The 26,077-nt window shown below is 45.1% G+C and overlaps 1 protein-coding gene across 2 annotated transcripts in view; it reads left to right on the top strand.

The window, feature by feature from the left end:
• The window catches only part of HSF2BP (heat shock transcription factor 2 binding protein), a 75,404-nt gene that overhangs the window by 14,753 nt on the left and 34,574 nt on the right, over positions 1-26,077 (top strand). For both annotated transcript variants that reach the window (XM_037043061.1, XM_037043062.1), the window contains exons 4-7: positions 4,529-4,678; positions 6,816-6,948; positions 11,068-11,185; positions 22,696-22,799. In XM_037043061.1, the coding sequence (XP_036898956.1) occupies positions 4,529-4,678; positions 6,816-6,948; positions 11,068-11,185; positions 22,696-22,799 (505 nt within the window). The remainder of the gene's footprint in view (positions 1-4,528; positions 4,679-6,815; positions 6,949-11,067; positions 11,186-22,695; positions 22,800-26,077) is intronic.

Below are 26,077 nucleotides of genomic sequence, written 5' to 3'. Positions count from 1 at the left end.
TTCCCAGGTCCCATGAAAGTTTATGTTTATACTGTACTGTATAGTCTAATAAGTGTGCAAAAATAGCATGATGTCTAAAAAAATGTATGTACCTTTACTAAAAATACTCTGTTGCTAAGAAGCGTAACCATCATCTGAGCCTTCATGAGGTACAATCTTTTTGCTGGGGGAGGGTCTTGCCTCGGCGTTGGTGGCTGTTGACTGTGCCCGATCAGGGTGGTGGTTGCCACAACTTCTTAAAATAAGGCGACACAGGTTGGCCGCATTGATCGTCTCTTTCCCAAATGATTTCTCTGTGGCGCGTGGTGCTGTTTGATAGCCTTTTATCCGCAGCAGAACTTCTTTCACAATTACTCTGCCGATGCCTCATCAGCTAAGTTTACGTAATATTGTAAACCGTTTGCTGACAAGTCAGTAGTGTTCACAACATCTTCATCAAGAGTGGAGTCCATCTCAAGAAACCACTTTCTTTGCTCATCCACAGGAAGCGCATCTTCATGTGTTAAAGTTTAATCATCAGATTGCAGCAGTTCAGTCATATCTTCAAGATCTAAATCTGGTTTTCTTTCTTTTGTCCACCGTATATGTAGCTTCTTCCACTGAAGCCTTGAACCCCTTAGGGTCATCCACAAGGGTTAGAATCAGTTTCCAAATTCCTGTCACTGTTGATATTTTGACCCCTTCCCATGAGTCTTGCATGTTCTTAATGGCATCTAGAATAGTGAATTCTTTCCAGAAAGTTTTCAGTGTATGTGCTTTGCCCAGACCCATTGGAGGATCCATTCTTGATGGTAGTTCGAGCTTGATTAAGTGTATTTCTTAAATTATAAGACTTTAAAGTCTAAGTTACTCCTTGACCCCTGGGCTACAGAATGGATATTGTGTTAGCAGGTGTGCAAACCATGTTAATCTCGTTGTCCATCCCCACCAGAGCTTTCGAGTGACCGAGGGCACACTGTCAGTGAGTGGTAGTATTTTGAAAGGAATTTTTTTCTGAGCAGTAGGTCTGAGCAGCGAGCTTAAAATATTAAATAAACCATCTTGTAAATAGATGTGCTATCGTCCAGCCTTTTTGCCCTATTAATGAAACATTGGTAGAGTAGAGTTAGCATATTCTAAGGGCCCTGGGGTTTTCTAAATGGTGAAGGAGCACTGGCTTCAACGTCACATCCCCAGCTGCATTAGCTCCACCAAGAGAGTCAGCCAGTCCTTTGATGCTTTGAAGCCAGGCACCGACTTCTCCCCTCTGGCTGGGAAAGCCCTAGGTGGCCTCTTCCAATCTGAAGCTGTTTCATCTACATTGAAAATCTGTTGTTTGGCGTAGCCACCTTCGTTGGTCACCTTAGCTAGGTATTTCGGGTAACGCGCAGCTCCTGCAGCGGCATCTGCCGCTTCACGCTGCACTGTCGCGTTATGGAGATGGCTTCTTTGTGTAAACCTCGTGAACCAACCTCTGCTAACTTCAGACTTCTCTTCTGTGGCTTCTTCACTTCTCTCAGCCTTCACAGAGTTGAAGCGAGGTAGGGGTCTCACTCTGGATTAGGGTTTGGCCTAAGGAATGTTGTGGCTGGGTTGATCTATCCAGACCACTAGAACTTTCTCCATATCACCAGTAAGGCTGCTTCACTTTCTCATTTCCTAGCACTTTTCTTTTCCCGCAGGAGCTTGTCCTTTGCATTCACGACCTGGCTAACTGGTGCGAGAGGCCTAGCTTCCAGCCCGTCTCAGTTTTCAATATGCCTTCCTCACTAAGCTTAGCTGTTTCTCGCTTTTGATGTAAAGTGAGAGGTGTGGGATTCTTCCTTTCACTTGAACACTTAGAGCCATTGTGGGGTTATTGGCCTGATTTCAGTATTACTGTGTTTCAGGGAGAGAGATGGGAATGGCTGATCAGTAGAGCAATCAGAACACATGCAACATTTATGAAGTTTACCATCTTAAATGGATGCAGGTACCGTTCATTGCTCCCCCAAACAATTACAATAGTAACATCAGAGATCACTGATCACAGATCATCATAACGAAAAGTTTGAAGTATTGTGAGAATTACCAAAATGTGACACAGGAACTTGAAGTGAGTGAAGGTGTGGAAAATGGCAACAGTAGACTTGCTTAGCACAGGGCTGCCACACACCTTCAGTGGTGCCGGCACACAGTTCTGAGCATGTGCAGTGAAGCGAGTAAGCGAAATGGGGGCTGTCTGTATTTAAGTCTTTTTTTTCCTTGCAATAATGCTTTGTAGTTTTTACTGTATAGGTCATGAGCCTACCTTTCTTATGTTTACTCTTATTTAAAAAAAAAGATTTTATTTATTCATTTTTAGAGAGAAGGAAAAGGAAGGAGAAATAGAAACATCAATCAGTTGCCTCTCATATGCACCCCGACCAGGACTGAACCCAAAACCCAGGCATGTGCCCTGACTGGGAATCAGACCAAATTGGCCCAACCCACTGAACCATGCTGGTCAGGGACCTGTTTTATTTTTGGTGTTGTGAATGGAATTGTTTTCTTTGAGGTATTTCTTTTTTTCTTCCTTCTTTTTTTTGATACTACTGTACTGTGGGTACAGCCCTCTGTCAGGGCATATCTGCCTGTAACCCCCAGACGGGACCACAGTGAAGACAGCCCTGCCTGGCCACTTCCAGCAGTTCGTATGTGATCTTGCAGCAGCATCACCATAACCGGACTGACTGACATTCATACTGCTCCAATTGTGAGAGAAGCTAGGAAGCTTTTCTTAAATTTTTATTTATTTATTTTCCCCGTATTATTGAATGTATTTGGGTGACATTGGTTAATAAAATTATACAGGTTTCAGGTGTACAGTTTTATAATAGATCATCTGTATATTGTATTGTGTGTTCACCACCCCAAGTCAAGTCTCCTTCCATCACCATTTATCTCCCTTTTACCCTCTTCTACCTCTTCCTTATCCCCTGTCCCTCTGGTACTCCCCATACTGTTTTCTGTGTTGAGGAGGTATTTTTTTCTTAATCCCTTCACCTTTTTCAGCCAGCTCCCCAGCCCCTCAAAAGCTGGAAATCTTACAGGAAATGCTGTGGTCTAGTCTTCTGCACGCGTCACCACGACTTCAGCAGCTTCAGTGGTAGACGCCTGAAGCACGAACCCAGGTGTCCAGATCACTGTTGTGAAGTCAGGCCTTAAGAACCCAGAGTTGAAAGATCCCATAAAGCAGTATAAGCACGTGTCATTGGCTCAGTGACCACTTTTCTCCCAAAATAAATACGGCTGTATAGGGGAGGGCAGAAGCAGCTTTGCAGTTGTTCACGTGGGAAAAGACACTCAGGGCGTGACTGTCATAGCAGCTTTATTAATGCTGTGTTTTGAGTAGTCACAGCTGCAAACCTCGATTTATGTTACAGGAGTGTGGTGAAGCTCTGTGTACCAATCTGTCCTGTCCAGGGCTCTGAGTAGGCCGCCCAGGGCCAAGTTACGAGGTCAGCGGAGTTTGGTGTGTGGCCCCACTGCTCTTTTCTGCCGGAGACAAAAGCCCCTCGACTTTGTCCTGTACTCTCATCGCTCTAAACGAAGAACCTGAGCATCTAATATACTTCAACTTTGTGGGCTGTTGAGCTGATTATGCTTTGGAATAAATTAATTTAACTGTGTTTTTGTATTTTAATTTTATCTCTTATTAAAGAAATACTATTACCTTCTAAGGGAATTTCAGGTAGTGAGGAATAGCGAATCTGGTGGAGGTGGTTGTTGCGGCAGGGCTTCCCACATCACCTAAGTCCCACCTGGAGGTGAATCTTCAGGTGTTCTCGTGGTCTGAGGGACACCTGGAGGACAGTTCACTGTCTCTCTTGTTGGTAAGGGCCCTGGCTCAGGCTTCCCAGGGAAGGCTCCTCAGAGGCGCTGGTGGCAGAGTGAGAAGGCCGCCTCCGTCTTCTCGAGACACCGGCACTTACCCTGCTGTACCGGTGCAGGCCTGGGAGGCCCTCCCTGTGCACCCCTCTCCTTCCTCTGCTCCCGTCTTTCCTGTGTGGTGTTGGCTGTGTCCTCTGGCGGTTTTACCGTGGAGTGAGCCACTTGGAGGCAGCAGGCTCCTTTATTAAAATGTTGCTCTGTGCATGGACTGCTGCGTGAGGTTGTCACTTTGGGTGGCCCAGCTGGTGCTGGCCCTGGTCCTGGCCCTGGTCCTGGTCCTGGTCCTGGGTATAGCCACTTGGGATGGCTACACCTCAGATGCCTAATGTTTTCCTTTGACTTAAGATGAATCTGTGTCCCTGCTGTTCCCTTCTCTCCCCTGGATGAAAAGCTTCTAGGCTTTGGCAGTATCTATAAACTCTAATGCAGTGGGACATTGTTTTCTGAGAGCTGGTTTTGGTTCTGAGGTTTATTTTAAAAATATGGATCATGGCTTTCTAAGGACTAGTTTTCATTTGCCAACTGTTTTCTTTAATTCTGTGTGCATTTCTTTTCTTTAAAATATCACTGAAAGGGAAAACATGGGGTATTCTGAAGTTGAATGCTATTCATTTTTCTGATTTTGTTTTTATTTCAGGAGAAACTGGCTCTGCGCCAGCAGCTGAACGAGGCAGAGCAGCAGCTTCTGCAGCAGGCAGCGTATTGCACGGAGATGGGCGCAGCAGCCTGCACCCTGCTCTGGGGTGCTTCCAGAAGCGAGGAGGTGGTCAAAGCCATTCTGGGAGGAGTAAGCACGGCCAGTTGGACATTGTCCATCAGTGTTTATGTGACTAGGAGGGAACAGCGTGTCTGCTAGGGCTTACAGACTGTGTCCATTTCTCTCGTGCATTCATCAGATATTTCAGGGATGTCAGCTGTGTGGGGCTCACTGTAACCTGGTGCTTTGGGGGTGTGTAAAATGAATGTAGTAAGATCCCAGAAGCTGTATGGCCTTTGTTGCCATTGTTCCACTTTGGTATTATTCCTTGGCATTTGTATACACATAACACAGATTACAGTGTTTTTACATACATTATCTATTGGGTAACATTGAATGTTATAGGTGATTTAACATATACATGTTAATAGCACACACAAGTATCAAGGAACTACATAGAGGGAGACAGATTTGAGATGCGCCGTGATTAACTTGAATAGGCAGTAATGGCATAGAGCAGGGAGGATGTCCCATGAGGAGAGAAACAGCATGTTGAAGGCATCGGGCAAACTTAGGAGTTTGTGGGCATTGAGGGTGGCTGACACAGAGTGGGGGGTTGCATAATAACGTCATGGGAGAGAAGGCTGACAAGGCCTGTGGAGTGCGATTTGGAAGACAGCCAGTGCAGGTGGACGATGCAGCCCCAGAGGCGCGAGGACTGGGTTCCTGAGCATTGGGTGAAAGTGGACGGGACCAGAGGAGTCTGGGAAGGCGAACCTGATAGGAGCGAGGATGGATCAGAGGTGGGGTGTGGGGTCTGCAGGTGGGACGGGAAGACGAATTCAAATTCCAGTGGCTCAGGCTGGAGGGAGCTGACTCTAGGGGAGGGGAGGGGAGGGGAGCCTGTGACTGAGGTCCCTGTGGTGACAGCGTGGACTCCACAGTGGTGTGTAGCTGATTGCCACACTTGGGTGCCAGCACCACGACCCGGTGTGGAGCACGCGTGTCACCCTTGACACCCCCTGGCGCCCGGTGTGCACACCGTTCCTCAGAGAAGTGCTGCCCCGGCTCCACTGTGCTCGGTCACGGACCGCCGCGTGGCCTGCTCACTGTCTTGACCTCTTACGTGCTGAGGTCAGATTTTATTTGAAAAGCAGTTTTGCCAAAGGTTTGAAAACCTATGATTTCATGCCTAGAACAAACAGGACATATTTTTCCGGTACATTTTTGGGTGAATTCACCCCAGTACTTCCGTCATTGTGTGAATTTCAAACTGTTTCCCGTATGCGTGTGTATTTAATCCTCACCCAAGGGTATGTTTATCGATTTTGGAAAGAAAGGAGGTGGGGGGAGAGAGAGATCAATGTGACAGAGACACATCTATTGGTTGCCTACTATATGTGCCCCAACTGGGGATTGAACCCACAACCCTTTGGTAATTAGGACGATACTCCAACCAACTGAGTCACCTGACCAGTTATCTCAAATATATATATATATATTTGTGTATATATACATACACACACACACAAATATATATATTTGTTTAAGATTTATTTGTTTGTTTTTAGAGAGAGGGGGAGGAAGAGAGGAAAAAGAGGGAGAAAAACATCAATATGTGGTTGCCCCTCATGTGCCCCCTACTGGGGACCTGGCCCACAATCCAGGCTTCTGCCCTGACTGGGAATCAAACCTGCAACCCTTCACTTCTCAGTCCGGCGCTCAACCCATTAAGCCACACCAGCCAGGGCATATTTTAATTTTACTCTTTGAATTAGTCTTCAGGGTAAATTTTTCTACTAATAATTCTATTGAAGTCAATAAAGTAAAACCTTTTTTTCTCATCTTTTCAATAGAAACTTTTAATGAAGAATAGATTTTTAAATATTGCTTCTGTACCCTGGCTGGTGTAGCTCAGTGGATTGAGCACGGGCCTGCAAACCAGCCAATCGTGGTTCGATTCCCAGTCAGGGCACATGCCTGGGTTGCAGGCCAGTTCCCGGCAGGGGTGAGTTCCCAGCAGGGGATGCATTAGAAGCAACCATACATTGATGTTTCTCTTCCTCTCTCCTTCCCCTCCCCCCTAAAGATAAATAAATATTTTTAAAAAATTTAAATATTGCTTCTGTAATTAACATCAGGGTCTTTCTGTGTGTCCCGCAGTTTTAAAGTGTTTTTGTACTGGTATTTGTGAAAGGGCGTGACATTCTCTTTTCCAAACTTTCAGGAGAAAGCTTTGAAATTTTTCAGCATCACTGGTCAGACAATGGAGAGTTTTGTGAAGTCACTGGATGGGGATGTCAAAGAACTCAGCTCTGATGAAAATCAGTTTGTCTTTGCTTTGGCTGGAATTGTAACAAGTAAGTAGTTCCTTGTGGACAGTAACTGCTGAGTGGGCCCCAAGCCGTGGTGGCAGCCCAGGGACTCGGAGCATTCACGTTTCTCAGGAACGCTTCCAAACGCCGTGTGGTCCTCGCCCCGGAGCCTCCGGCCCAGCAGGTGTGGGACGGGTTCTGGCGTGTGAGCTGTGGCGCATCACGCAGGCTGTCTGTGGTCTGGCCTTGTTGGGCAGGCACGGCCGGTCTTAGGAAGCGTGGGGCGAGTTCGCACATCAGTCCCTACAACTACAGAAGTCAGAGTCAAACTCTAGGTTGAGCTGCTTGCCATTTGGAGTCATTGTCACTTTACTGATGTCTGGTAAAGTGAGAGCCTCTGGGAAGCTAAGCTGCTGCTGCTGTGGTGGTATAATAACTAAGGAACTCCCAAACCTGAACTGTCCCTTCAGTGAGTCTCCCGAAGGTTAGAGCCACGGTCGACCTCTGTGGCAAAACTGCTGTGCGGAACCCAGCCAAGCAAATAACTGATGGCTCAGTGTAGCAGGCGTGGTGGGTGCTATGAGGACTGAGGCTCTTTGTTCTGGGGTCAGTGAAGTAGTTAGGTGGCTGCAACTTATTTTACATTGCTGTTTCATCTCCGTGGTGTTTCTTAGGGTAACTCTTTGCTGCTGAAGAGGGGTGACGCTTTGGTTTTCCTCACGGCATTGTCCTTTACTTACTGAAATACTGGTGAGGCAGGTCTTGCGGAGACATCGCCCCTTCATGGCTCCTCACCATTGTTCTGGGAGACGTCGGACCTGTGGTGTCCAGGCCAGTCCTGGTTCCCCAGCACTCTGATGCGCTGCAGGGCAGCGGGCAGCGTGCGCTCTCATCCTCGCACCTTCCGCTGCAGGTGGCTTACATTGCTGTACCTTAAAAAGATTTTTTTTAAGAGAGGGCATTTGCAAATTTGATGACTAGGTTTTTGCTATTTGCAAATGATACCAAAAGTCTATGACATATGTGACTTGTCATTCTGCTGAATTGAGAATTTGAGCTGCTTGAATCGCCAGCTGGTATGTAGCGGTGAGGCAGTTGGCCGTGAGCAGAGCCAGCCTGTTGCCCAGCATATAAGCTCAACTCGGCTTTGTTGTTCTCTGCATGGAGTGGCTGACACAGGAACTCGCAGAGCTGGGATGCAGACACGTGTGCATGCGGTTTTCACTTCCACATCAATGAGGGCTGTATACATCTCAAATACTAAGACCCTGTTCCTTGGGGAGCAGGCAGTACAGCAGGTTAGCTGTCACATAGATCCTCTGCCTTCTAAAACAGGGGTTCCTTTAACAAGTTACATACAATAAACTCATCCTTGACAGTTCCTTTTCTCACCTTTTTGCAGTTCCTAAGTTCTGACAGATGCACGTTATCGTGTAACCACCAGTCAGGCAGTGCGACAATTCCACTGCCTCCCCGAAATCTACTCAGCATCTCCCCAAGGAACATTCCCACTCTCCACCGCCGGCCCAAGGCAACTGCTGATCTGGCACTTTGTCGAAACCTTTAGCTGGACTTTTCTTGCTGGCTTGTTTGGCATCCAGTGTCTGCCCCAGGCAAGCAAGGACCTGCCTCACATCTCCCCTTGGAGCCTCTGCCTTTCCTATTTCTGGTAGTAGTTGGTTGATCTCTGACCTTAGCTATCAGATGTGTTCAAGAAAATGTGTGATTTTGCAAATTACTATCCCCACCTTTTACAGAATTGAGGTGTAGCTCTTTCCAGTTCACTGTACCCTAAAGCGAAAACTGGAAGTCAGGGATTTGTTTGAACATTGAAGTTGTTAGATTTCTTACTCAACCATAGTCACTGGCCTTAGTCATAGGTTGGTGTAGTGAAAGGGTCTGGGTTTTCAGCCCCAGTGAGTCCGCTTCCCAGGATGCGAATTCTCTGGGTTTTCTGTTCCTCATCTGCGAAGTGGAACAGCAGCACCTGCTCCAGTGGCCTCACGCACTGTTGCAAATGTCCCACTAAACTTGGGAGGAGGTGCATGCTGTAAACCGAGCTGCTGTTGGACGGAGCAGGCGTGGTTGTTTCCGACAACTGGTGTGAGGGGACAAATGAAGAAGGTAGAGGAATGTGGCAAATTACTATCCCAGTCCCACGAAGATTGACTGGCTTCCCTTGCAAGTGGAAAACTTATTTTTCGAACTGCTTTTTCTGGTTATTCTAAAGTCTTAATTGCACTCTTTGTCTGTTTATTGTAGGCTTGTTCATTCAAATGATATTAGACAATGATTTCAGAATCAGAATTGCTTTTTGACTGTTGAAAATTCAGGGGCAGGGCAGGACTGGGTGCAGCTTGTCCTTGGACATAGTTGTTCCACAAAGTCCAGAGAGTACGTGTGTGTGTCAGTGACCCTCACTTCTCCTGGCCCCCAGTGTTTCTGCTCCCTGTGCCCTTCCTGCTCACGGTCCCACTGACACAGGGAAGCCGTGTGGTGTGTGAGAAAGAAGATGGGAGGGAAGGCAGGGAGGCCCAGTGTCCAGTTTTGCCTCCGTCACTGACCAGCCCTGTGTTCTTGCATCTGTGACTGTTGATTTCATCTCCTGAGAGGAGAATCTTAGACCTCGATGATGCCTGAGGCCCCCCCAGCCCTGGCTTGTGTGGCTCTGCGTGCTGAAGAGTGAGGTTCCAGTCCTGCTGCGTTCTGCCAGTTATACCTTAGTCATAGGTCAGGGACAGCCCCGGGGTCCTCAGCAGAGGCTTGGTTCGTTGGCCAGTCATTTTTGCAAATTAGCTACCAAAGTTCGTAGCGAGGACATACAGTTTCCTGTGGGGTTCCAATATGTGGTCAACTATAGTTACGTGAGAAGGTTTTTCCCTAAAAATTATTTTAAGATGACTTTTTATAGGTTACGATGCCAAATGCTTAGAGCTTCATCTCCCCTTCAGGTAGTTCTTTAGAAAAACTAGAGCGTGTCATATGTTGTCAGGTTCAAATTCATTGAACAAAGACTGGTCCTGTCCAGGGAAGGATCCTGTCTTCAATAAAGTTATAGCTATCATGAATCACATACCAAATAACACAGCACCAATTTCTGAGGCTAAGATTGCTGGGAAGGCAAGCAGAAATGGGAAAACACGGTTAGGTTTAGGGGACTTTGTATCTCTCTTGATCCTTCTCAGTGTAGGAGACAAAAATAAATAGGAATGTCTAGGACCCAATTCTGAGAAGTGGAACTGGTAGGGTGAGGGACCTTTATATTTGGCCATTAGAGTTAAAGAACAAGTGAGCCATAAAATTCATCCTCGGTTCTCGATAATTCTGAGCAAAATGGAAATAGAAGAGAACATCCTTAAACCAGTAAAGGTATCTACCAGAATCACGCACCAAGCACCACACTTGGCTGCGATCACTTGAAACCTTCCATTCTCTCTTCCACTGTGGCTGCTCACTTCCACTAGGAACTTTGCTGATTTTGAATCATACTTATTGTTCAGCTTAGCTAAGAAAAATATTATGTGTGTACATAAACACACGTGGGTCACTGACATGTCCTCACAGGTGTTTGGGATGCTGACGAGCCCGTGTCAGCCGCAGCCGTGTCTCTTGGAAGCCGTGGTCTCTGCAGGGCCTCAGGCATGAGGAAGCATGCGAGTTGCTGACCCACAATAGGATGTAAACGTTAGGGAAAAAGTGTTTTTCCGCAGTTAGCTTTCATCCTCTGTTTGGCCTCACGATTTGGGTTTGGTGTTGTGGTTCAAAGTCATTAGGATTCCACTCCCAGGATTGAAAGTCGATTTTAGTGTCCTCCGTCCCAGGGAAAGTGATCAGCCTCACTTTCTGTGTGGACCCTGGCTGCCACAGCTGTCATTCCAGGGTTTGGGCAGATGGCGCCCACTTGCTGTGCCCCCTGGTTGGCTGCGGACATACTTGATTCCAGTGCTCTGCTTCACTGATGCTGCTCACGTCGAAGCACATTGCCCCCCACCCGAGGAACTGTGTGGCTGTCAGCCCTGTGGACAACACCGTTTTCTCTGCCTCGCCGGCTGTTCAGTTTTCAGTGGGTCTTTTGGGAGAAAAACAAGCAAATACTGTGTTGTGGACAAACTCTTCTGGAGTCTGAAGTTAGATTTTAAACTTGGTTTTGTCTTTCTATTGCAGATGTCGCTGCCATAGCATGTGGTCGTGAATTCCTGGTTAACTCCAGCCGGGTGCTCTTGGACACCATACTACAGCTTCTGGGAGACTTGAAGCCAGGACAGTGCACCAGACTCAAAGTGTATGGTGGACAGTATTAATAAGCTAACGTGGTTTTTTTTACGATTTTATTTATTTATTTTTAGAGACAAGGGAAGGGGGGTAGAAACAGGGAGAGAAACATCAATGTGTGGTTGCCTCTCACGTGGCCCCCACTGGGGGCCTGGCTTACAACCTAGGCATGTGTCCTGACTGGGAATTGAACTGGCGACCCTTTAATTCATAGCCCGTGCTCAATCCACTGAGCTACACCAGCCAGGGCTTAAAAAATTAACGTTTTTTATGGATTAGTCAGAAATTACTGATTGGGCCTCTTTTTCAGGAAAACAAAATTTGGCAGTAGTTCTAAAAAAAAATAGAAGGAACAAATTGCCTGGAGAATTCAGGGATGTAGTCTATTCAGTGCTATTTTAGAAAAATAACATAAACAAGCCCTGGCTGGTGTAGCTCAGTGGATTGAGCACGGGCCTGTGAAGCAAAGGGTTGCCAGTTCGATTCCCAGTCAGGGCTCATGCCTCGGTTGCAGGCCAGGTCCCCAGTGGGGGACACATGAGAGGCAACCACACATTGATGTTTCTCTCCCTCTCTTTCTCCTTCCCTTCCCCTCTCTCTAAAAATAAATAAAATATTTAAAAAAAGAAAAATAACATAAACAAAAGGAATTGTTTATGAGCAGTCAGTAAGTACCAAATGCCATCAGGTGATACTCGAGGGTTACTGGTATGTTAATGACCTCAAAATGAACTTAAGTATTTGTTATGGCAGCACCTCACTTCCAGGTACGAAAATCATTGTTCACTTACTATTGTTGTGTGGCACATCACCACCAATTAACGGCTAAAACAACACCTGCTTCATTCACAGTTCTGTAGGTCGGAAGTCTGAGGGGGCTCGACTGGGTTCTCCAGCGAGGGTCCTGCACAGCCAAAATCAGGGCATTGTTCAGGACTGGGCTTTTTAGAGGCTCTGGGTGAGAATGCTTCCAGGTGCATTCAGCTTGCTGGTGGACTCCAGTTCCTTGCCTTTGTAGCACTGAGGTCCTTGTTTCCTTGCTGGCTGTTAGGGAGGGGCCACTTTTAGCTTCTAGGGATGACTGAATTCCTTATCATAGGACCCCACCTTATCTTTAAGCCACAGTAACTCACCGAATCCTTCCTGGAACCTCTGCGCTGTTGATGGAATTAGATTAGACAACTGACTTTGATGAACTCAGAGTCAGCTGGTCAGTAACTTCAGTTGTATATGCAGTCTCTCTGCCCTGTCATTTACCAGGGTGTGATACTGTGCACAGAGTGCCAGGGGTTAGGGCAGGAAAGCATGGGCCATTGTCGGATTCTGTGTACCACATCACTGATTTTGAGGGTTTGCTCTTCTTTTTGGAGCATTTTTAATAATAGCCTCTTTAAAGTCTTTGGTCAGATATCACTAACATCTGTGCCACCTTGGCCTTGGTGTCTCTTGGTTGTCTTTTCCCTTTGAGTTGGTATTTTGCCTGTTTCTTCATATGCTGAGTACCTTCGAGTTGCATCCTGGACATTCAGATACTATGTTTTGAGGACCTGGGTCTTGTCTGATCCTGTGGGATTGGTCGATGCTTTGTTTTAGCAGGCAGGTGCCCTGGTTGGGTCCAGGCTGCAGATTCTGACCAGCCTTCCCTGTGCTGTGGTTTCAGTGTCAGTTCCATTTCCAAAAGCCTTTGTAGTGCCTTTGGGTCTGCCCCTCCGATGTGCCCTCGGGGCCAGTGTGAGACCTGCGCAGTCGTCGACATTTTATGCCTTTTAGCGTTGGATATACTGCTGTTTACGACCAGGTATCCAACACTGCTGTTAATGCGTGCCTGGCTTGGGCCGAGGCCAGGAGTTAATGACGACCTCGTGGGGTCACCTTCCTGAGTGTCAGCTCTCCGCAGTGTCCCTGGTACTCATTGGCTCCTCAGGTTCCCCTTTTCAGTCATTCATCTGGAATGCTGGGGTTTGTATGCCCTGCTGTGTCGTGTGTCTCCACAACTGGGCCCATGTCCAGGGCCCAGTGGCAGGAGGTCAGAGGGTCACAGTCCTCCCAGTGGTGAGGAAGATTTCCTTCCAGGGAGTCAGAGGTACCCGGGGGCCCCACTGCCATCCTGGCCACTGCCAGGGGACCCGCTTTCTGCTCCTCAAGTCTGAACTAGAGTCTTCCTGGAACTCTTCTCTGTGTGGGTCAGTGCCACTCAGGGATTGGGGCTGAGTGGCTGACTCGCTGCGGGTTTGATGGTTCTTACCCTTCTGGTCTTCTTCCCAGTCTGCCTGTGGCTGTTCACTCTCCAGGCCTCTCCTGGCTGCTCTGTGTGTTCTGCTCAGCGGTTGAGGCTGCATTCAGTGGAAGCTTGGGGGTTGGGTGTGTTGACTCAGTCGTATCTGGAACCAGACTCTAGTCCACATTGGTGTTTGTGTTAACAGATATGTGTACACAGTATCACATGAGTTATATAGTTTTGTGTCGACTTTATAAGTTGTTTATGGATCTAATTAATTCTGTTCAAGTATCTTACAGCAAAGAAGTCGGGGCATTCAGTTATCTTTTCTCTGACTGATGGACAATCAGGTTATCACCAGGTTTTACTCTACAAACATAATGCTCTAGTGAACATCTTTGAGAAATATCTCTTGCTAACCTGGATGAGATTTCCCAGAAAGGGAATATTTGAGAAGTGGGGCATGCACATTTTCATGTGTGTTTTTTTTTTAAGATTTTATTTATTTTTAGAGAGGAGGAAGAGAAGGAGAAAGAGGAGAGACACATTAATGTGTGGTTGCCTCTCACATGCTCCTACCAGGGAGCTGTCCTGCAACCGAGGCATGTGTCCTGACTGGGAATTGAACCAGTGACCTTTTGGGTTGTAGTCTGGCACTCATTCCACTGACCCACCCAGCCAAGGCTTGTATTCAGTTTTATGAGATACTCCAAGTTGGTCATCAAAGCGAGCATGTTCACCGTCAGTGTTCTGTGCTTCCCACACCCTCAGCACCTCATTATTTATTCTGTTCCTAGAAAGAATTTTGTGCTGTCGATATCTGTCTGCCTGTGTGCCTTTACATTTAGATTACCAGTGAGGCTGAGGCCCTTTTCTCATGTTCAAAACATTTAAGTTTTTTTCCTGTGATTTACGTGTTCATTTCTGTTGCCCATTGCTATTGGGTTGTACTTTTCTTAATGGTTTGCTGCTGTTCCTTGTGTGTTCTGCATCGTAGATAATTGTCTCATTTGCTTCCATGGTCTTCATGAGGGCAGTGTTTCTGTGTCCAGCTAATCCCCTCATCCGATTTCCAAGGCAAAGGTTTGTGTGAGGGCCAGGTTTCTCCTCTGGTTCCAGTACATGGGGCTTTGTGTCTGTGTCCTAACGAGCTTTTGTCCATTGCACTGGAAGATGAGGAGAATTGCCTTCAGAGAGGTTTGCTTGCTTTGTCGGCTGTCTCCCGTCTGACCACTGGCAGCTCAGGTACAGTTAGCCTCACAGCCCCATGGGTCTCAGTATGGGCCGGACTGAAGTGGGCTTTTCAGGCGTTCCCTTTCTTCTTCCCTGCTAACTCCTCACCCTGAGTCCCCTGGAGCAAGGACCTTTCTTATACTATATGTAAACTTCTTTTTTGCCTCTTTATTCCTTGACTGTAACTTGCCTGTTTCCTGGGGATTTTGCTTTCTTTGCTGCCTCCATGATCAAAGGCTACTCATTTCAGCAGCTTAGGTGCCTCAGACCCAGGGATGGGATTTAAAAAAAAAAAGATTTAGGGTTTTTTTTACTTTTGAGCAGTTTTAGTTTCACAACAAATTTGAGAGGAAGGTAGAGATTTTACCTCTGCTTCTACCCCTACGTATCCCATAGTTTTGCCTTTTCCAAAATGTCATGTAGTTAGAAGCCTTCTTTGCTTGCCTTCTTTCACTGAGTGGTATGCAGTTAAGTTTCTCTGTAATTTTTCATGGCTTGATAAAGATCATTTCTTTTTAGTATTGAGTAACATTCCATTGTCTGGGTGTCCCACAGTTTATCCGTTCACCCATGGAGGGACATCTTCCAAGTCCAGGCAGTTACGAATACAGCTGCTGTAAACACTGTGTGCAGGTTTTCATGGGGACATACGTCTCCAACTCCTTTAGGTAAATACCAAGGAGCACAGTTGCTGGATCGTATGGTAAGATAATGTTTAGTTTCGTAAGAAACTGCCAAACTGCGTTCCACTGGGGCTGCGCCACTCTGCACTCCCACCAGCGGTGATGAGAGTCCCTGTGGCTCTACGTCCTCCCCAGCATGTGGTGGTGTCCGTGTGCTGGACTCTAGCCATTCTAATAGGTATGCAGTGGTATCTCATTTTAATTTGCATTTTCTGATAACATATGATTGGAGCATCTTTTTATATGTTTATTAACCATCTATATCTTTGGTGAAATGATTGTTAAGGTTTCTTGTCCATTTTTTATTGTTTTTTTTGTTTTCTTACTGTTGACTTTTAAGAGTTTTTTGTATATTTTGGATAACAGCCCTTTATTAGATTCCATGTGCACATATTTCCTCTCAGTCTATGGGTTATTTTCTTTCTCTTCACATTTTTCTTTTGCAGAGCGGAAGTTTTTAATTTTAATGAAGTCCAGCTTATCAAGAATTTTTTCATGGATTGTGTCTTTGGTGTTGTGGCTAAAAAGGCATCATCAGATCTGAGGTTTTATCCCAGGCTGCTTTCTCCTAGGAGTTTTATAGTTTTGCATTTTACATTTAGGTCTGTGATCTCTCTTGCGTTAATTTCTTTGAAAGGTGTGAGGTCTGCATCTAGCTTCATTTTTTTACATGTGAATGTTCATTTGTTCCAGTACCGTTTGCTTCATTGTATTGCCTTTGCTCCTTTGTCAGCTATTCATGTGGGTGTATTTTTAGGCTCTGCGTTCTGTTCTGTTCACTTACTCGTCTGTTCTTTTGCTGGTCCCCCGCTGTCTTGATTGCCGTAGCTTCAGAGTAAGTCTTAGAGTTGGGTAGTGTCAGTCCTCCAACTTTGTTCTTCTCCTCCAGGCTTGTGTTGGCTATGCTGGGTCTTTTGCCTCTCTATATACATTTTATTTTTTAAAAGATTTTATTTACTTTTAGAGAGATGGGGAAGAGAGGGAGAAAGAGAGGGAGTGAAACATCAATGTATGGTTGCCTCTAGCCACCCCATACTGGGGATATGGCCTGCAACCCAGGCATGTGCCCTGACTGGGAATCAGACCTATGATGCTTTGGTTCACAGGCCTGCGTATGCTCAATCCACTGAGCTACACCAGCCTGGGCTTTCTATATACATTTTAGAATCATTTAGTTAATATCCATATAATAACTTACTGGGATTATTATTGCGATTATATTAAATCTATAAATCAAATTGGGAAGAATATCTTAACAGTATTGAACCTTGCTATCCATGAACACGAATGTCTGTTTACTTAGTTCTTTGATTTCATTAATCAGAATTTTGTAGTTTTCCTAATACAGGTTTTGTGTGTTTTGTTAGGTTTATACCTAAGTATTTCACTTTTGGGATGCTAATGTAAATGGTATTGTACTTTAATTTCAAATTCCATTTGTACAATATTGGTGCATAGGAAAACATTGACTTTTATGTATTAACCTCATGTCCTGAAACCTTGCTGTGGTCTTACAGGTTCCAGGAGGACTTTTTTGTTGATTCTGGTGCTTAGGAAATCCTGCTAAAGTAAGCAAAGGAGATGCGGATAACTTTCGGGCGATGATCACACCGTGTTTGCTGTTAGTCACACAGTAGTCGTTACTGTGCATTTGGGTGGCCTGGTACCTTTGTCACGGGAGTGGCTTTATGCCAATTGAAAGCTTCAAATGAGATTGGATTTCTAAATTGTTTCCAATCAAAACTTCAGTTATCTTAGGGCATGGGAAAGTTATCATTAAGAACATTGTAATATATTTCTAGGATGTTGGTTAACAGTTAAATATTTTTGAAGACATAGATAATGTTGAAATTTCTTAATTTAAGAGTCAGCATTTCCAGATATTAAAAAAAAGTCTCCAAGCTTCTAAAATGTTTATTTGTAACTCTTGGGATCTGGCAACTAGTAATACATATTATTTTCCAGGCAGTAGAGCTTTTAGCCATAAAATGTTTAACGTCCACTGAACTGGGCTAGTACTGAGATATAAATTGGTAGTTGGTGCTATGATTATAACCTCAGTTCTTCTGAAAGGCATTTTTAGGGTTTCAACCTATCTAGTTCGATCATTTTATGAACACTAAAAAAAAAACCAAAATCTACATCTGGCTTTTTCAACAAGAAAAAGGCCAACAACCTAATACACGTGTGGGCACAAGAGCTAATGGGGCAGCTCAGGAAAGAAACTCACTGACGAGCTTCATAAGTATGGACGAGACTCACAGCCTCAGTGGTGACGCAGTCACAACCGTGATGAGCTTTGGTGAAGCCAGGCAGAGCTTACGTACACCTGTCTGCCTGCTGGTGGGCGGGCGATGGGGAGGGGAGCAGCATCTGTTGAGGCTGAATATGCCCAATGTCAGGACAGGTGGTCCACATCCATGTACGTATTCTGGAGGAAGTTTACCCACAAACACCAGGATGCTTGTGCAGAAATGTGATAGCAGCCGTGTTGGTAATGGTTCACACTGGGAACTTATCTGTACCCCTGTCAGCTGAAGAATGGATAGATTATGACCAATTAATATGTTAGGACATATCGGTGAAAATGTCAGAAGTATACAAATTGACATGGGAAACATCCCACTGTGGTCTGGAAGATTACATTCGGTATGTTGCTGCGGATACAGACGTGTTGAGTTCTGTACATGTTTTGTACAAGTTTATAGAAGCGTATTCAGAGCTCCCACAGGGTATTTGACTACTTGAAGGTTTTCGTTCTTACCCAGGGAGGTGTGTGTTGCTCTTTGTACCTCGTGTGCCTTCAGTGTCACCTAATAGGTAAAAACTAACCTGTGGATATTTGATTACATATTCATTGACCACCGAGTTTCAGGTTCTAATTGGATTGGGGCAGGGGCACGGAGTCTAAAACAAACATGTTGAATCGTTAATTACCGCACTGCTCTTTCGAAACGGGTGGGCCTCCAGCTGCAGGCTCTGTCACGTGGTCTGATGCGTCTGCTTGCTCTGCAGTTGCTTCTCTGTCTCGTGCTGTGTGCAGTCTGCTAAAGGGCTCCATTGCTCACTGTGCCGTAGGGATACTGGGTGGTGCTGGTTGGGCCACTGTAGATTTAGCCAGTTTTGGAACACTGGTGTGTGGCTTTTGTTCCTGATGGGGCGGGAGACCATCACAGTTGTGCCCTCTTGCTTATTTTTATTGCAGGTGTGTTTTGGAGTACTGAGTGTGTTTATTCTTTGTTAGTTGTAACTTCTTTTAAGAAGAAGACGGTAGCTTGGTTGAGTCGCCTTTACTTTTAGTGAGCCAGTCTTGTCATCAGACTGTCGGAGAGAGGACTTCTCTCAGGGAGAACCTGTTCCGCCCCAGCCCGGCGTATCCAGGTGAGGGAAGTGTCCTTTTATACTTGCGATGCTTTTGTACCGTTTTAGGTTCGCCAGGACCTTTATTTTAGCTTTGCTTTCAGTCCTTTTCTGGCTGATGTCAGATGTCTCTAAAATTTTCAAGACTGCAGAGCCTGGCACGTTGTTCTTTTGGAGCCTGTTGATCCACTTACAACAAATCTTCCACTGAGGTTTGTGGTAGGGAGCGGGCTTTGCCTGCCTTTTCTGTTGTTGGGGGGCAGTCTGACTGCAGTTCCTTGGCACTTTGGAAAGGCATTCAGTGTCTCCGTACTAGAAGAGTCCATTGAACAGCCTGTCTCTTCTGGCTTGTCACTTGGACACTTGACATTTTTATTTACAAAATATTTTTGGTTGGAATAGAAATGTTGGAATAGAAGCATTTGCATAAGAAACTCATTCTGGGTTTGTTTTTTGTGAAGTTTTGTGTGACCTTGGAGATGTCTGTGGTCTTCTGTGAGATGCAGCCTAGCAATGATATGGGGTCTCCTGTGGCCATCACAGTCACATTTATTCTCTTTTAACTCCTTAAGGAGGGCTGATTTTGCCCAAATATGAAGTTTTAAAGGTACTTGTCAATTTGTGAATCATTTTTTTAACGCCTTAAAATTAAATGTCGTTACTGGAGACTTTCAGCTGGACACATTTTCTGGAACTTGCCCCGCATTCCAGTTATCTCCCAGAGGTTAACGCTGCCTTTAAGATCTAGAGAAGACTAGCCTACCTTATTTCCATCCTCTAAAGCAGGGGTTGGCAAACGTTTTCTATAAAGGGCTAGATGGAGGGCATTTCAGGCTCTGGGGGCCAGAGGATTTCTGTTGCCATGACTCAGCCCTGCTCCTGCGCTGCAAAAGCAGCGGAAACAATGCCCTTAATTTTAAGGAATTCTAGCTCTCTCTGTCAGTCATCTACAGTGCAGACTTTTCACCCTGAGCGGAGTGCTCAGTGGGTTGAGTGCCGGCCTGCAAACCAAAAGGTCACTGGTTTGATTCCTGGTCAGGGCACAGGCCTGGGTTGTGGGCCAGGTCCCTGGGTGGGGGTGTGTGAGAGGCAACATGATTGATGTTTCCTGCTCTCTCTTTCTCTCCCTTCCCTTTTCCCTTACAAAGAAGTCTTAAAGTAGAAACTTGTCTCTTCTTGGGATATTGGATTAGAGATCTCAGAGAATTCTAGTGAAGGTGCTGAATTTTCCTCAAGAATGTGACACTTGACGATCTCTTAATAACTCATTAAATAGGTTACTAGTGCATAGATTCCAGATATGTGCAAAAATTGTCAGGAAAAGAGGAAAGGACTGCAATTTTGGCTTGTGTGGGGGCCTGCGGGGAGGCTGGGGATCATGATGAGAGCTAGGCGCTGCTTCTGAGCTGCTGGTCGTGGTGTCTGGGAGGACTCTAGCCCTGCCCAGACTTTGCAGATGCCCATGGGCGCATGAGGAGAGGAGAGCCTGTCTGCGTGTTTGCCCTGCTGCCTCTCTGGGCCTCTGGGAGTCCCTGTCCGGGTGTACACTGAGTATTCACTGAGTCCCGGCAGGTGCCAGCCTGCGTGGCTGTAAGGAAGAGCAGCTGTGGAGCTGGCTTTTGACAAATTAAGTTTAGTGGGGAAGCAGAAAATGAGAAAATGTGTTCCCCGCCATGCACATATGCACACCCCGTCATTTGTTTAGTCAGTCCCTTTTCCGTGGACTCTATGGCCATTACTGAGTTTTCTTTTACTGAAGGCGTCATTCTGTCTTGACATGGCCCTGTGACTGTCCCATCTTTATTTAAAATGTTGATATATTGCTAATTGTGGAGGCTTTTTTACAAGCTTTTGATTTAAAAGATTAAACAATTGTACTTTTGATTTAAAGAAAGTGTATTGTAACGTGTTCTACAATCTCAGTTACTGAGCATTTTGACACCCCTTAAATTTGCACCCCAAACAAATGCCTACTCTGCTCACCCCATGTGTCCTTGCTAGTTAAATGTTCGATTGTATGCTGAACATTGCAGAAGATATGTCGTGGACTCTAGACTCTGTTGTCTTTTCCTGAAGAGAACTGATGTTTGTCCTCACAGGTGTCAGCTTTACCTAACTCCTCAACGCTGGCTCCCTTGAGGGGGTCAGCAGCCAAACCCTGCACCTCATTGCTGGGGATGCCAGCTGTCCTCTGCACTGGCTCCTGCTGTCGGCCTTGAGCTGGCCAGAGCCCGGATCGATTCTGTGTTCTGTGCTTCCCTTGTTCTTGGATCGGCCTTGCGGGGCTTCCTCCTTCCCAGCTTTGCTCTTTGCTGCTATTTCTTTAGTTCTGTATTTGATGTAGTGTTTCTCCTTTACCATGTGTCAGTCAGTTGCCCTTGAGTTTTACAGTCTGATTGTTACAGTTTTCATTTTTGTAAGTTTCACTAGGTTCTTTTGAAGTGCCTGGTCAGGTATAATACTGAGTAGATCCTTGATCATGTTTTCAGTTTCTTCTTGAATTATTTATGCCTATGAAGTGTACTTGTTTTTCTATTCTGCAGTCGATACTTCTAGTATATGACTTTTTAAAAAAATTCTGGCTCCTATTATTTCTCTGTTCTGTTACTTATTTCTTGTTCTTCATGCGTTTCATGATTTTTATTAAGAACTCATATTTCTTGGTACTGTATTTGTGGAAATTCTTTGAAGAACAGGTTGAGTCCTTTGAGAGAATGCTTGTTTACTTTGGCAGCTGAAGGAGCTCCTATCCCTGGTCTCTTTGTGTTAAAGTTATTGGCTTGTGGATTTTCAGGATATAACAAAAAGTTTGGACTTTGCCAAGCTTAAAAGTTAACTTTCTCCTGGCTTTCTGCGGGGCCTGTGCCTGAATCTGTCTTTGGCCGGTCTGAGGCTGTCCGTCTGCCTGACGCCATAAGTACTTACGCTCTGTGCTTCTGAAATCTGGCACTTTCGGCGCTTACCTCCCTGAATTTGTGTTTTCACTTAGTTCTTGGTCAGAGATGTTTCCCTTCATTTCTTGCCAGCTCATCCATTCTTTTAAGGGTTTGTGAAATATTTGTGTAGCCTTTTGCCTTGCAGTGTGAAGTTTTGGGATCTCTATTTTGCAGCATTGTCAGAACCAGCCCCTATAGTTTTCCAATTTCCATTAAACTATTACCAGTTGTGATCAGTTCCCAAGACTGCTTATAGAGTCCTGTTTAACTCTGCATACTGTTTTTTTCCTATTTTTATTTTATTTTTATTTATTTATATTATTCTAAAATCTTCACCCAAGGATATGCAATGAGAGATAGATAGCAAGGAAGGAAGATTGATGTGAGAGAAACATTGATTGGTTGCCTCCCATCTGTGAAACTGCATTTGGTTGCCTGCTATACACACCCTGAGTGGGAGTCAAACCCATAACCGGGGTACAGGCCTGCCTAGAAATCAAATCCTCAGCCTTTTGGTATAAGGGATGACACTCTAACCAATGGAGCCACTGGCAAGGGCTGCATTCTGTGTGGTTGGTTGGTAGGAATGGTTGGGGCTATGCTCCTCTCTGTCCCACAGGCTGTGGATTAAACAGGCCTTTGTGGCCCGGCCTGGCTGTCCAGACATCATGGGTAATGCCCATTAACTGACAAGATAGGATTAAATTTAAACAGCTAAATTGAACTCTCAGAGTTCAGTGTACTTACGAATTTAGGGTTTAGCTGTGTGTAAATGCAGGATTGGTAACAAAAAAGACGATCCATAAAGGTGGTGTGTGAGGTTTCCTCTCTGCTTTTGTGTCTCTTGATGCCATGAGCCTGTAAGAGGTAGTGTTACTGCCATTACTGCTGAGTTTCCCATTTTCCTGTAGACTCACATAGGCAAATATTATTTTTACATACCTTCTGATCACTCTTCCTGTCATCCAGATTTTAGACTCGGATGTGAGGAAGCCCTAAATATGCTCAGGTCTTCTTAGCCAGGAGCTGGATTTGGGGTACAGTGCGGTGTGGAGGGGCCAGTACTCACCGCCTTCTCTTTGCATCACAGGTTGATGCTGATGTCCCTGTACAACGTGAGCATCAATTTGAAAGGCTTGAAGTACATCAGCGAGAGCCCAGGATTCATCCCTTTGCTGTGGTGGCTTCTCAGTGGTAAGGAGAGTTACCTACATGTCTCTGCGTACAGCATACACACCTGTCCTCTGTGGCTGAGGGAGGTAGTCACGTGTTGGAAATTGGGACCCACTGTCCCATCGTGTCACCGTTTCTTCGAAGGAGTGTTTCACTGATAGTCTTTCACTGGTATGCCAGGCTATGCTAGTTCTGTTTTCAATTTAGGTACTATTTTGTGACACCAAGAAAAATTATGGAACAGCTGATAGATGTCATTAACCTGTCATTAACCTGATAGATGTCTCTTCCTGTGAGAATGGTCCAGCACTACAGGTATTGTCTGTGGCATGAGCACCAGGTACAGGAGAAGTCCCAGTGTTAAGGAATGTGGGGAAAAGGAAATCTGAGCAAAACTATAACTCTCAAGCTTTACATTTGTGCATACACTGTAGCATACATAATTATACATCATGTATATGAGTTCTTTTTGGGTTTTTTGAACTAAAAGCTATCCCTACTGTCTGTCTTTTCATCTTCTCCTTCACAACTAATTAACCTACATTTTTGTACCAATCTATTCATCATAATTTTTTTTAATCCTCACCTGAGGATATGTTTATTGATTTGAAAGAGCAAGAGAGACAGAGAAACATTGATGTGAGGGAGAAGCGTTAATCAGTTACCTCCTGACACACCCCAACTGGGGATCAAACCCACAGTGTAGGTGTGTACCCTGACTGGGAATCGAACCCACAACCATTTGGTGTATGGGATGACGCTCCAACCAGTTGAGCAACCTGGCCAGGGCTGTTTATTATCATTTGTAACACTGTATTTAGTAGGTACATATTTCACTCAAGTATACAAAATAATTGACATGTTTTCTTTAATTAGATAAACTTTTATGTTTGAGCTTCAGCTCCACTTGGTGGCAAATGTTCATTTTTTGTTACAGGTATTTTCAGGTATAATTTATGTGCAATGAACTGTACGCAGTTAAGGCAGACAACTAACTGATAGGTTTTCATGCACATACACGCCTGTAAAATCATCACCACAGTCCAGATAGTGAGCATACCCACCGCCCCCAGAGGTACCTTGTTCTCCAGCCTCCCAACCACACACCATCTCCGCACTCCCAACTAATTTCCATTTTCTACAGTGTCACACAAATAGATTCATATGTTTTGTATTCTTTTATGCTCAGGAGAATTGTTTTGAGATCTGTTCATGCTAGTAGTATTCTGTTACACAGCTATACCACAATTCGTTATTTATTCAGCTGTTGACAGACATTTGGGTTGTCTCCAGGTTTTGGCTATTATAAATAAAGTTGCTATGAACATTTTATGTAAGTCTTTGCATGGACATATGCTTTTACTTCTCTTGGGTAGATACCTAGGAGCGGAATATCTGAGTCACGTGGCAGGTGTATGTTAGTTTTTATGAAGCTGTCAAATAGTTTTCCAAAGTGGTTGTACCATTTTACTCTCCCCCACGCAGTGTGTTAGCTTTCTGGCCTCTGCATGTCCTCATCAGTCTGTGGTATGGTCATTCTTTTTAATTTTGACATTCTAAGATATAACCTCACTGTGGTCTTAATGTGCATTTTTATTAAGACTAACGAAGTGCCTCAGAGTTGGGAGCCTTAGTTCTGGGGGATTTCTCAGCTGTGCTTCCCTCAAAGTCCGGCTTGGCCCGGCCTTCGAGACTGGTGTCCTGAGACCACCTGCCCCTCTCTGCTTCAGCCAGCTTGCAGGCAGTGATCCTCAGCGCCTTCTGCAGATTGTTTACTTCCTGATAAAAAGAGGGCCTTAGGCTAAATGTTCTCTAGGGCCCTTTCTAGCTCTCCTACTCTAGAAATTTCCTGGGCTTAGTGACAGTCATTGTGAGTTTCACTGTAATTTGTGTGGCTCCCTGGGAAGCAAGTGACCCCAGGGGCGACTATTCCTCACACGCATTGTGTCTGGTGCTCTTTGACCAGATGGTGGGCTTTTCCTGCCTGAACTTCGGTCACGTACAGTAGGGCTGGTGCTGCTTTTTGCCACTGGGGCATCAGGCTTTCCTGTCCATGAAGTCAGTGCTGTTCTTTTCTTTAAAACACAGTGAGCACAGCTCTAACCCTCATAGGTATTTTTAGGGGTCACCTTACTTGGTACCCTGACAGCTGTTGTCCCAGTCAAACAAGAACAAGGTCTGCCGAGCCTGGGATGTCGTAATTCCACACCCCCCAAGTTGTGTGTGGAATTACCTTAACTTAAAAATTGAACTTTGCTTTAGAATTTGGTGTGTATTTTAGGAATATGAGTATGTATTTTACTATAGAATAGGAAAATGGGAGCAAAAATAGTTCCCTGACAAATAATGTGAGCTTTTTTCACTCTGGTAATATGATCCTTTTAGAATTCTAGATTGTAATAGTAGTTTAGGACCAGGAGAGAATTTGAAAACTGGCTTGTTCTAGACTAATAATGTTTTCTAATTTAAGAAGATCCAGAAAAATGATTTACTACTCTCAGTAATCAGCTTCTACTTTTATCATTTTTTCCATTAGGAAATTCAGTACATTTTAAAGAGCACAGACTTTGGATTTATTAGACCCAGCCTGGCATCGCAGCTCCCCGCTGAGGACTTGCCTTGCCCTTGAGGGCCATCCTTCCTGATCTGTGTGTGAGCGGCTTCCTGCCTCGGGGCCTTCGTGTTTGCCAAAGGCAGTGGTGCCTGGGCCAGCACCTGGTACTCGGAGAACAGGAGTGAAGTTGGCCTTAGTTTCCCTTTTTTGTTTTTAATCTGAGTCTTTCATGCTAAAATGAAAGCTCATTTTCTTTTATTTCAATTAACCTAAAGGAGGCAAATTACTTTCAAGCATTTGGACTTCTCTGCTATTGATCATTACTAACTAAATACTCTCATTTCTTTTAACCTTTGCTGGATCATTTTCCCTCCCTTTGTTCAACTTTGTGGCTGGCCTTTTCCCAGGCGTTCTCCAGATTCTTCACATTCCTTTCAAGCCGCAGGACTGGCAAAGAACTCTAGCAAATAGCTAATGAGAACAGAGTGTATTGGGATGGTGACCACAAGTTGTGTAACCATTAATGCAAACTAGTGTTACAATGACTCTTAACAGTAGTGCCGCATTTCCTACCCAGGTTTCTGTGTTGACTAGGCATGTGCAGACCACCTCACATTTATTTGGTTTGACTAAGTAATATGAAACATCAATCAGTTCCAGCAAATTTGTATCTCCAGCCCAGACGTCTCCCTGAACTGCAGACTCACATATCCAACTGTTTACTTGACATCTCCGTGTGGATGTC

Source organism: Sturnira hondurensis, unplaced genomic scaffold (genome assembly GCF_014824575.4).
Source record: "Sturnira hondurensis isolate 20B ecotype Veracruz unplaced genomic scaffold, ASM1482457v3 Scaffold0003874, whole genome shotgun sequence".
In the NCBI taxonomy this organism is placed as follows: Eukaryota; Metazoa; Chordata; class Mammalia; order Chiroptera; family Phyllostomidae; genus Sturnira; species Sturnira hondurensis.
This window is presented reverse-complemented; position numbering and strand designations above follow the sequence as displayed.